General features: G+C 39.3%; 1 protein-coding gene and 1 long non-coding RNA gene across 3 annotated transcripts; both read right to left on the reverse strand.

Moving 5' to 3' along the window:
* Window positions 1–216: 216 nt before the first annotated feature.
* LOC113041727 (uncharacterized) lies at window positions 217–1523 on the reverse strand. Its single transcript, XR_003275450.1, has 3 exons — window positions 1468–1523; window positions 1249–1358; window positions 217–350 (listed from the first exon to the last, which is right to left on the reverse strand). It is a non-coding gene; the product is annotated as an uncharacterized LOC113041727 (long non-coding RNA).
* A 6443-nt stretch (window positions 1524–7966) lies between these two features.
* On the reverse strand, window positions 7967–10490 carry LOC113041135 (neuropeptides B/W receptor type 2-like). Of its 2 annotated transcripts, none has more exons than XM_026199491.1 (2): window positions 10429–10490; window positions 7967–10170 (listed from the first exon to the last, which is right to left on the reverse strand). In XM_026199491.1, exon 2 carries the CDS (start codon window positions 10041–10043, stop codon window positions 9027–9029), a length of 1017 nt encoding a protein of 338 aa, XP_026055276.1. In that variant the 5' UTR covers window positions 10044–10170; window positions 10429–10490; the 3' UTR covers window positions 7967–9026. The 2 variants fall into 2 exon arrangements, with proteins under 2 accessions (XP_026055276.1, XP_026055277.1); XM_026199492.1 differs by having other exon boundaries at window positions 7967–10198; window positions 10429–10456.
* Window positions 10491–12263: the final 1773 nt, after the last annotated feature.

Here is a 12263-nt window from a genome sequence, read left to right on the forward strand (position 1 = left end):
TAACTCTTTAAAAAAAGCCATATTCAGAGTAGAACATTAACTTTCTATAAAAATGAAGGTCAGTCAACAGAATTTGTATAATTTTTTTAAACATTTAAAAATTTAAAAAATATATGTTTTAAAGAAAAGTATTCAAATAAAATGCTGGAATCAACATTAAATCACAAATTCTGTTGTTTGAGCTTATGTTCTATTAAATTAAGAATATTCCTGCAAAAGACAATTTAATAAATACGTACTGAAAGTCCATCAACTTTCTGAGATGAGCACACACATGAGGGTTGTCCCTCTTGTTTTGCCTCTATGTGTCCGTCTTGTATCCACTGAGTGTTGTGATACCAAGAAAACATCTGCACATAAAAACAAGAAAAAGCATCAGGATAAAGTTATGTATCAAATTAAACTAGCTCAATAAAATAAATGTCAAAATGCCACTTATACAATACAATCAGCATTTACCAGTACTTAAAAGGTTACTCCACCCCAAAATGAAAATCTTGCCATGTCGTTCCAAACCCGTAAAAGCTTCGTTCGTCTTCGGAACACAATTTAAGATATTCTGAATGCAACTGGGAAGATTGTGACTGTCCCATAGACTCTCCAGTAAATATCACTGTCAAGGCCCAGAAAAGTATGAAAGACATCATCAGAATAGTCCATCAGTGGTTCAACCATAACGTTATGAAGCAAAAGTGTTATGCAAAGAAAACAAAAATAATGATTTATTCAACAATTCGCCTCCTCTGGGTCAGAGTGGTGCCATTTTTGGAGAGCATCTGTTGGACACACACTACATAGCCTGTTCTGTGTCAGTTGGGTCACATGGACACGCTTTCTGTTTATTTACGCTTTGATTTGAACGAAAACAGCGTATCCATGTGGTGCGGCTGACATAATAAAAAAATAACGACTTTGTTGAATAAAGTTGTTCTTTTTGTTTTCTTTGCATAAAAAAAATATTCTTGTAGCTTTGTAAAATTACAGTTGAACCACTGATGGCAGATGGACTATTCTGACGATGCTTTTCATACTTTTCTGGGCTTAGACATTGTTAATTGTTTGGCAGTCAGTGGGACAGACGCAAGCCTCCCGGTTCTCATCTGAAATATCTTAAATTGTGTTCCGAAGATGAACATAGCTTTTACGGGTTTGGAATGACATTAACAGTTAACAGTGATGAATGACTACATTTCATTTTGAATAAGTAACCTTTTTTGCAAATGAAATTACTTAAGTAAAACTTGTTACCTTTGAAAAAATTAATGTGTGCAAAAGATTCCTGGTCCCGGGACGCACAATGTTGAGGTATGAATTCACAACCATCTGACCCTCAAATAGTCAAAAGCCACTGGGTGGACCTGAAATGAATAAATATAAGCAATAATGTAACCTACAATGCAGTATTTCAATATAAAATGTAATCTAAATTACAAGTTTATCAAATTATTTAAATAATTAATATATTACCTAATAAAATCAGCTTCAGAGTCTTGAAGCATCAAACATTTCTCCACATCAGCTGCTATTCTTTGCACCTACAAGACATAAAGAAAATAATCTTGTGATTTCTTTAAAGCATTATGTACTGTAAATGAGACCAAAATTAACACCCCAAAAGGCATATATATTAGAATAAACAAACTATTATAAATTATATAATTTATAATTATAAATTGTAATATTACATTGTAGAACTGTACCACCAATCAAATTAAATAATTAACAGTGCAAAATTATATGAAATTTGAAAATACAATTAATAAATGTTGGAAAAATGCAATGCTACTTATTAAACCTGAAACTAATCCGCCATTAGGTGGCAGTAAATAACTTAATGAGGGAATCAACTGAATCATTCATTGAACCGATCTGTTCAAAAAGATGAATCATTTAGCTCAAATTTGGAGAGTTTTGATTTGAGAATGAGCAAAATAGTTTTGCTTTGGTCTTTGTTTGAAACTATATTCGTTGGTGAAATACAACAACAGTTAATATTGTGTCTAAAAAAGTAAGTAACTTGTTAACTAATTGTTTATTGAACTATGTATTTGAAATCGTGATACTCAGCAAAACAGCTCACTTGTGATGCTTCTTATATGTTATAAATAAACTCAACAGTTGAACATTTAACTTACCTCATGTATTTTCTGTGAGTTTATGTGTGCTGTTAAGCTTTTTTGATGTTGAATGAAACGTTAATATAATCAGAATCAGTCTCGTGTTTCGATGCTTCCTCAGTCTTTTTTTCTTTTCTTTTTTCTTTTTAATCAGGCTAACTTGTCCAGTCGGGCACATAAAGATGTCTTTCACTTATTATAGTAAGGCGTCGAGTCAATATGGGATAGTTGAACACATATAAACGAATGTTGAATTTCAAATTTTGCTCTTCGTCAGTTATTTAGATAGATAGTAACATTAGTTACTATGACAATCATTCGCATTAGGTAAACACTCTCAATAAGAACATTTTACTTCCAAAAATCGAACATTTGGCGTAACTATGCTATGATAGCAATTCCCAGTTTACTGCACAGAAGTTACCAAGGCCAATAAATGTAAGGATAGGAGGCTATTGTGACATGAAATCGCTTATAGATTAACTTAAATAAATATAAAAGGTTATATTTCTTAAGTATAATTAAGTGAACTTGCCAGGAATTATGAATAAAGCTTCTTATCTTCAATCGTTCTCGGACTGCTCCAGTCGGCTGGGTTTCTGAATTTGAATGATGCGCGTGCAATCCCATAATGCCACACTACAGTAAGTTAGAGTAGGAAACACCTGCTTCTTGTAAATTAATTACAGTTGACGTGGAAATATACTGTTAACAACTGTAAAACCTTATTTGAGCCACTTACAGCTGCATCTTGTAAAATGTTTATACAGTAAAATTCTGTAAAATTTTGCTGTAGAAACTACAGCAATTTTTTACAGTGTTTAATTCAAATATCCATCAGCTGCCTCTGCCAGTCGCGTGGCTCGACCAGTGACCTACAGTGGCACAGCGGAAGATTGCAGCGGGTTTTTGCTTCAGTGCTAACTCTACATCGAGGCCAACACTCACCTATTCCAGAATGAACGCGGTCGAGTTGCATTTGTCATATCCCACCTCTCTGGACAAGCGCTACAATGGGCTCAACCTCTCTGGGAAACAAATGCTCTGGTAACTACTTCATTATCTACCTTTTTTGCTCACATGAAAGATATGTTTGGTCATCATACTGCTGAACTGTCCATCAACAATCAACTATATCATATTTATCAAGAAGAGGAATCAGTCAGCATGTATGCTCTCAGATTTTGCACCCTGACTTCAACGAGTGGTTGGAATGAAACTGCTTTGATAACTTAAATTTTCATCATGGTCTGCGAAGGGAGGTTCAGCAATTAATTGTTGTTTATGACGACACCATGGGACTTAAGAATCCTATTCAGAAGACTTTCAGAGTGTCACAACGTTTGTACACCTCCCACATGAATACTCCCGCTGCCAATCCTCTGCCGGCTTTAACATCTGTCACCGCCCCAGCACCTGAACCAATGCAAGTTGATTCAAACCATCCTACCAACATGGAGCATCTATGATAGATGAAAAATTGCATCTTTATTGTCGGGGAGACGGACACACGATTTCCAACTATCCGGTCTGACCTCCACACCCACCGGTGAGTACAATCCAATTACCACCTCATACCTCTCATCTCACTAAGACTCTGGTCCATGTTGGTAATTCTCATTCCTGTGTTTCAGCACAAGCCCTCATCGACTCTGGGTCAGCTGGGAACTTCATTAGCACCCAAATCCTGCAAGAATTAAATGTTCACCATCCAAGGATACTCACCATCCAAGGAAAGCCGTTGGGTAGAGGGCATGTCCACCATTACTCCCCCTCACTATCCCTCCGTGTTGGCAGCCTGCATAAGGAGGACATCACATTCATGGTGCTGGAGGATTCAACTGTGGACATAATCCTGGGATGCCCCTGGTTAAACGCCCACCTGCCTCACTTCAAATAGACAATTGGTGAGATTCTCAGATGGAGTGATGAATGTTTGAAGAAGTGTATCAATCGCCCAAGAAAGCCCCAACCTAAAATTCCTGCAACTTCGAATCATCTTCCTGTTCTGTCCACCTCTGTGGAGAGTCCAGAGACCAATATGAAAGTGGAAATCCCACCAGCGTTACCATTAGAAGAGGCGATGAATGGAAGACTGCCTTCATAACCCTGTCAGGTCACTACGAATACGGGGTTATGCCGTATGGCCTGTCCAACTCTCCATCCGGCTTCCAGACCTATTTGAATGAGATCTTCCGTGAGTACCTGAATCGCTTCGTCATCATCTATATAGACGATATCCTGATCTACTCCAGTGACATGAAAGAACATGAGAAACATGTACTCCAAGTCCCCTCCACTGTCCAATTCTTAGGCTACATCATCAACCAGTATGGTATCAAGATGGACCAGAGGAAGGTGGAAACCATCCGACAGTGGCCATTACCCAACATTGTGAAAGAACTTCAATGCTTCTTGGGATACGCCAATTTCTACCGAAACTTCATTAACCAGTACAGTATGCTTAGTCCTCCCCTCACTTCTATGCTTAAGAAAAGGCGCAAGTCTCTGTCCTGGACAACACTTGCCTGAGAAGCCTTCTCCCAACTACAACAGGCCTTCCTATCCGCTCCAGTCCTGGTTCATCCCAATCCAGACCTGCCCTTCATCGTGGAGGTTGATGCCTCGGCAACCGGGATCGGAGCATTCCTCTCTCAGCGGCAGGGTGACATCCCCCCCCCCCCCACCCCCATGGCCTTCTACTCTAAGAAGTTCTCCCCGGGTGAGCAGAATTATGACATGGGAAACCGGTAGCTCCTAGCCATAAAAACGGCTCTCGATGAGTCGAGACACTGGCTAAAGGGGGCCAAGCAACCATTCCAAGTCATTAATGATCATCACAACCTTGAGTATCTCAGAGAAGCCAAATGCTTGAATCATTGCCAGGCCCGATGGGCTCTCTTCTTCGCCTGATTTAACTTTAAGGTCATTTATAAATCAGGTGACAAGAACTGCAGAGCAGATGCCCTTTCTAGCCTCTATCAAGCTGATCCTGAACCATCCGTTCGTGAACCTATTCTCCCTCCAGCCATGCTTGTTAGCCCGATCCAGTGGACCATCAACCAACAGATCATCAATGAGAATCGACAAAACCCTGCTCCGCCGGGAGGTCTAGAGGGGCTTCTCTACGTTCCCCCCAACTCATCGCCAGCCCCTCTTGGACTTCCATTCATCCCCGGACTCTGGACACCCAGGCAGGAGAAGGACCCTCTTGCTTCTGAAAGAACGCTACCGGTGGCCCTCCATGTCTCGGGATGTCTCTCGATATGTGCAAGGATATTCAGTATGTGCCATTGCTGACACCGCTGGGAAGCTACCAGACGGGAAACTCGTGCCTCTATCCATCTCCGAGCGACCCTGGATGCACATTGGAATAGACTTTATGACCGATCTCCCTCCATCCCAAGGATACAAAAGCATCCTGGTCATGGTTGATCGATCGATCCTCTAAATCCTGCAAACTCATTCCCTTCAAGGGTCTGCCTACTGTCTCTACAGATGGCAGAGGCACTCTTCCATCAAGTTTTCCGCCACTTCAGACTCCCAGAAGACATTGTCTTGGATAGAGGTCCCCAATTCATCTCACGCGTCTGGAGTGCTTTCTTCTGTCTCCTAGGGGTGTCCATCAGTCCCTCCTCCAGATACCATCCTCAAACCAACGGTCAGACTGAGCGTAAGATCCAGGCAGTCGGGAGATTCCTGAGACTGTACTGCCACCAGAACCAGGACAGTTGGAGCCAACACCTAACCTGGTCAGAATACGGTCCCGAGGAACAATGTTGAGTGAAGCACAACGACATCCTGGACCCTACTCTACTTATCAAATTCCATCAGGAACACCCAGATCGCCCAGCTCCTCAGGGTCAAGGCAGACCCCGTCGTCAAAATCACGTCCGGTCGTCAGGAGCCACCCGTGGAGGAGAGGGTATTGTCATGGGGTCACAGCCTGCACCCACTCCACACGCCACGCATACTCGTTCACAATCACCGGAATTCTGATCACCTGTTCATCATCACCCGACTCTCATAAAAGGACTATCACTTTCCCTCACTCCTCATCTGATCTTGCATTGACCTTCACAAACTTAGGGCCCTATCATCCACCCGGCGCAAGGTGCAGTGCAAGTGTGTCTGCTAGTTTCAGTCCGGTGCTGCTCGCATTTTCCCATCCAGCGCCATGTCGTTTAATTAGCAAATGCATTTGCACCCATTTGTGCGCCCATGGGTGTGCTGGTCTAAAAAAGAGTTCTGTTCAGGCGCATTGCTGGCGCAGTGCTATTTTAAGGAGCTGAATATAGACTGTGCCATAAACCAATTCAAACCTGATCTAAAGTCTGGCGCAATGTTTTTTCTTTGTTATTTAAAGGGCGTGTTAGTATAGGCAGGTCCACAACGCGCGTACACGCTGCTTATTATACACAGGGATGCACAGCAGCAAACAAACATGTCAAATAAAGGGAATGGAAGATGAGACTCTGGTTTACTGCACGTTACGCCCCCAAAAAACACCCATTACTCATTAAGAGAATAGGGACAACCGGTTTAGACCATGCACCCTGGCGCCGTTTTTCCATCTTAAAATAGCAAAAGTGGATTTAGACACACCCTGAGTGCACCTGCGCCGTGCACTTTACACTTTGCATTTAGATCGTTAAATTAGGACCCTTACCTGTTTTCTCGCTACCTGTGTTGTTCCCCTGGATACCCATTGTTCATCTTCCTCATCAGTTCCTCTGTGCATTCTTCGCATCCTGTCATCTAGATACATCACGACCAGAGCTAAGTCACAACCCTCCCCGTGTCAAGATTATTCCTATTGCTTCACCTGTGTTCCAACCTCTGTTCCAATAAACACTATAAATACGTTCACCTATGTTTTCCCGTCTGTGTCTGACAGCTTGATTTTCTTTTGCAAGAAATCTGAATGCCTGAGACTATAAAATAAATCAGACAACTGTTTTAATAAAATCATAGCCATACCTGTCTAGAGCTACTGTAACTGTAATTTGTAAATAATACAATTTAATTAAGATTTGTTTATTTACTTTTATATTTTATTAACGTTCTATTTTGACCTCAATAGTAGGTATTTCTTACTTCCATAATATTTGAGGGAGGGGGCACAAAAATACAGTTCTGTTTAGGGCACCCATTTGCCCAGCTGTGGCACTGGTGATAACATTTAGAAATGTATAATTTTATTTAGGCTTTATATGGTTTCTTCTTTTTGTGACACCATTTTATTATCGTAACACCATGGCTCTCAGTATTGCATGCGTTGTTTGTTTGTACGATATACTTTGTTTAAAATGTATGATTGCAGACCTCATATTTTATTATGTGGGCGACAGGCTGAGATTGCAGTAACCAATTTGGGAGTATGCTGTCATTTACTTTTTTGCAGTTTGATCAGTTCTACAGCTCAAATTTTTTCTTGCTCGATGTGGAAACAGTTACTGTTACAGCCAGGTGGTGTATGGAAAGAATCTGTGACAGAACTTGATAAAGGCTGTTAAAATTACACAGTAACAATGAGGTTGAATCCTTGCAGCTTACACTACATTATTATTATTATTATTATTATTATTTATGTAGATTTAAAAAAAAAAACATGACTGCAAGGCTTTATACACCTATCATTTGTTTAATATACAGTGAGGGGCCTTGTGAATTTAAAAGCTAGTTCTGGTACAAACACAAAAACATAATTTCTCATATTCAGAAAAATTCTAAAATAGAAAAGTGTGTTAGATGATGCTTAATTTCAAACTTTGGGCAGTTGCTGTTGTTGTCCCGGGTAATATTAGTTTTTGACATCTACATTGGACTAAATGAAAGACAACTGATTTATTCCATTTTATTTATGACATGTATTAAAAAGCCATGAAGCATAGTATGCTACACTGTGTTGATCTGCATGACTTACATATCTGGATATACACAATTACATTTATATTTATTCATTTAAAAAATAGGAATAAACATCTCACATTTGCTATTAAGATGAAATACTACTGGACAGGAAGTGATGACCTTTCATGTGACAAAAGCAGGTAAAATAAATATATACATATGAATGCCTGCTGTTTGAGAAATACATGATGCCATCCTAAAACAGCAATGATATCACATTTTGTAATTCCTAATCAAAGTTTCCAGGGCACTTCCGTCAGACAAATGTTGTTGAAGCACATTCCAAAAGATTTCAGCTTCATTTTTTCATCACAGAGAGCACAAGAGGGAGACAAACTCTTACTTTAGAATTTAGTATAAGGAAAACATTTCGCTTTATTATTGGAAATACACAGGAATATGGGAGTCTGGAAAGTTGACACAGTCATCATAACTGTATTTTAATCAGATTTAGGCATAACATATAAAACTGAGTGTAATTGTAATTTTATTGGCAACAAACTAAAGGATATTGAATTGAAATGACATTGGTTTTAATAATAGGATGTCTAAATGAGCTGCTCACTATTTTGATACACTGGCAATAATTAATGATCATATTACGTTGGTAACCATAGTTCGTATTTTAAAATTGGGATCCTTGGAGTTTATGATTAATTAAAATGTAATGACAAAATACCGGATATTGAATTGTAATGACAATAGCTCAAAATTTATAGTTGAATAATTAAAATTATCTTTTATAAAAAACTGCCAGGGAATGCTTTGTCAAGCAATAAAATCCTTCTTTACTTTGCTGTTCAAATTCAAAACTATGCTTATTGCAGTCATATACCTTTTAATAAAATTATTTTAAATTAAATTCAAATCCCAATTGTTAAACGCCTTAGTTGCATCCTGTTTGCAACCTCAACTCAAATTCAATTCAAATTCTGGAATCTCACTGGAATTCAGTTCTGGATGACTCTGAACACGTCCCTTCAAAGCGCTTTACATTCAAGCAGGTCTACATTCTAACATCTTCTTGAAGGCTTTTCTAAAGCTGTCGTCCAGGAAGGCGTAGAGGAACGGGTTCAGACAGGAGTTGGCGTAGCTCAGGCTGGCAATGAAGTACGAGATGCCGATGAGAAGCGGTGTGGTCCGCAGGTCTGTGGTCAGAGCCACGATGGTGCTGAGGTGAAAGGGCGTCCAGCAGAACAGGCACACGGCCAGTACGATGAACACCATGATAGTCACCTTCTTCTTGGCTTTGTCCAGCGCTTTGGCGTTGGTGTTCAAGCGCATGTGTCTTAATTTGTACAGCATCATGGTGTAAAGAATGCAAATCGTAGACACCGGGATTGCAAAACCCAGTATGAGGGTGTAAATCCGGCTCGCTTTGAACCACAAACTTTCAGGACTGGGGAAACTTAGGACACAGCTTTTTCTCTCGTTGTCGTCGGGACTGATGTAGACTCCCGCGAACACGGTGAACGGCACGACGATGAGGATCACCAGCAGCCACACGCACAGGCTCACTATCTTGGCTGCCCGGTATGTGCGGTACGGCATGCGCTTGGAGCGCACGGTCGACAGCACCACCAGGTACCGGTCCACACTCATAACCGTCAGAAAGTAAATGCTCGAGAAGATGTTGTAGTGGTCGATGCTTAAAATGATTTTGCACAGCACCTCGCCGAACGGCCAGTAGTGTAACAGATGTTCCGCTATGTTGATAGGCAGCACTAAAGTGAACAGGTCGTCGGCGATCGCCAAGTTCAGGATGAACATATTGGTCACTGTCTTCATTTTGGGTGCTTTGAGGATCACATATATGACCGCCGTGTTGCCCGTCAGACCCACGGCGCATATCACGGAGTAAATGACCGGGAGAACCACGTACAGATCTGCGTTAAAGAAGTAGTCAGCCGGCGGCGTGCAGTTCAGATCGCTCCGGTTTGGAGAGTTGTAGTATAAGTCCATGCTGTAGTTGCATGTTGGGTTTGGGATGAAGAGGCTCGTGATGTTCTCCATTCTGTGACAGCTGAGCCTCCGGGGATAAGTGCTTTACTTTATAAAGCTGCGCTATTGCTTTCGCAGATTTCTCCACGAGTCTAAGGTGGTCGATGTCTTTCATATGTCTCTTTGCACATCACGATATCTGAGGATGATACAAAACATTGGCAACCCTGCAGAAAACAGACTATTCAGAATAATGCACGCTGACTTGGAAACTTGGAACATATGCGGATTATTTAAATAAAACAGAATATAACAGCGTAATTACTTTATCAACAAAAACATACATAGGATGAAAACACTGCACGCCCAAAACTGTAGCTTATTCATTTACACACAGCAAATGTTACTTTTAAAAGTAAAGAAGCAACAGTTAGCGGTGAAAGGCGCGCGTTCTTACCGTGGATAGTCTTTCTCCGTGCGCGCGCTGTCCACTCTCTCAGCTCGCGCTTTCCAAACAAGTAGGAAAGAAGTGAGACTGGTGACGTCACATTGTGCTGCGCGCTCTCCTCATCTGCTCCACTCTGGAAGTCACGAATTATTTTTGATTGCCAATGTGTAGGGGGTTGACATGTCATATGGTGAAGTAGCTATTTCAAAAAGGCTAATATATATATATATATATATATATATATATATATATGAATGTATGTATGTATTGCATCACTTGATCACCAATGGATCTGCAGTGAATGGGTACCGTCAGAATGAGAGTCCAAACAGTCAAGAAAAACATCACAATAATCCACAAGTAATCCACACCACTCCAGTCCATCAGTTAACATCTTGTAAAGTGAAACATTCTATAACAAATTTTGAACCTAAAATTAAGAAAAAGTAATGGACATACAATAAGTAATTTATTAATAGATGAAGTAATGATCAGTGATTTTTAAAGCATGAGATGACCAGTGTTCCATGCATAAAACCGGATGCTTGCTTTTCAGAAGGTAAAAATCAGAAAGATCTTTATCTCACACTTCTCTTTTGGCAACGTTTTGACTATATTTGACCCTGGAGCATAAAAAGCAAGTCATAAATCACACAGGTGTATTTGTAGCAATAGCCAATAATACACTGTATGGGTCAAAATTATAATAATAAATACATAAATAATGAAATAATGCTTTAAATTTACCACCGTAAATATATAAAAACGTTGGTAACACTTAAGAATATAACACTTGTTAACTATTAACTACGACATTTATCTCAATAAATTCTTAATTTGCTGCTTATTAATAGTTAGTAAGGTAGTTGTTAGGTTTAGGCACTGGGTAAGATTAGGGATGTAGAACAAGGTCAAGTAGAATAAGGCATTAATATTTTCTTAGTTAGCACTAATACATGGCTAATAATCTAGTAATATGCATGCTAATAAGCAACTAATAGGTGTTACCTATTCTAAAGTGTTACCAAAATGTTATTATTATTATTATTATTATTATTATTATTATTATTATTATTATTATTATTAAATAATATGCATAACTAAGAACTTTATTTGGACAACTTGCTCATTTGTTATTTATTTTATTTTTTTATGATTATCATTTACACCTTTGGATTCTAGATTTTCAAATAGTTGTTCACTCTAATATTGTCCTATCCTAACAACACATGAATTTAGGAAAAGCTTATATGTTCAGCTTTCAGATTATGCATACATATTAATAAAAAAAAGTACACTTATGACATATTAATATATATTTGAAATACATAATTATATTTTTCTGAAGGTTGTCCAGTGATGTACGTAATAACAGTGTTACAGAAATGAATTTAGAGGCATGTAGACTTCCAATGAGCCTGGGTTGGAAAATTAGCATGACAAGAAGACTCCACAATCCTGTGTTCTTTCATCCTTTCCGTCATTATGATTGGTTTATCCCACCAGGTGTCGGCACTCTAGTCATGCAAGAATAGTTCAATTTGGTCCTAAGCTAACAAGTAATTTTCTTACCCAGAGCACAAAGCTGCATGTTTTACATTAGAGAGCATGTGGCTGACTGTTCGATTAAACCACAACCAGTTATCATAAGAGTGAATGATTGGCTTATTGTTCAGCATCAGATCCAGTGATTGGCTTACTATGTCCTTATCCAGTCATCCTATGAGGTGAGTCATATATTGTTAAGGGAAAGATTGTATAAGAGTGACAGAGAATTTAGTTAAAACATTGTGCATTCCCATCTTAAAACGTTTATTTTTCAGAGGTACTGGTAAACGGTACAT

The sequence above is a fragment of the Carassius auratus genome, chromosome 23 (assembly GCF_003368295.1).
Source record: "Carassius auratus strain Wakin chromosome 23, ASM336829v1, whole genome shotgun sequence".
Taxonomy (NCBI): Eukaryota; Metazoa; Chordata; class Actinopteri; order Cypriniformes; family Cyprinidae; genus Carassius; species Carassius auratus.

Bases quoted from the DNA above. Each gene is read 5' to 3' on its own strand.
- LOC113041135 (XM_026199491.1), bottom strand. From the start codon at position 10,043: ATGGAGAACATCACGAGCCTCTTCATCCCAAACCCAACATGCAACTAC.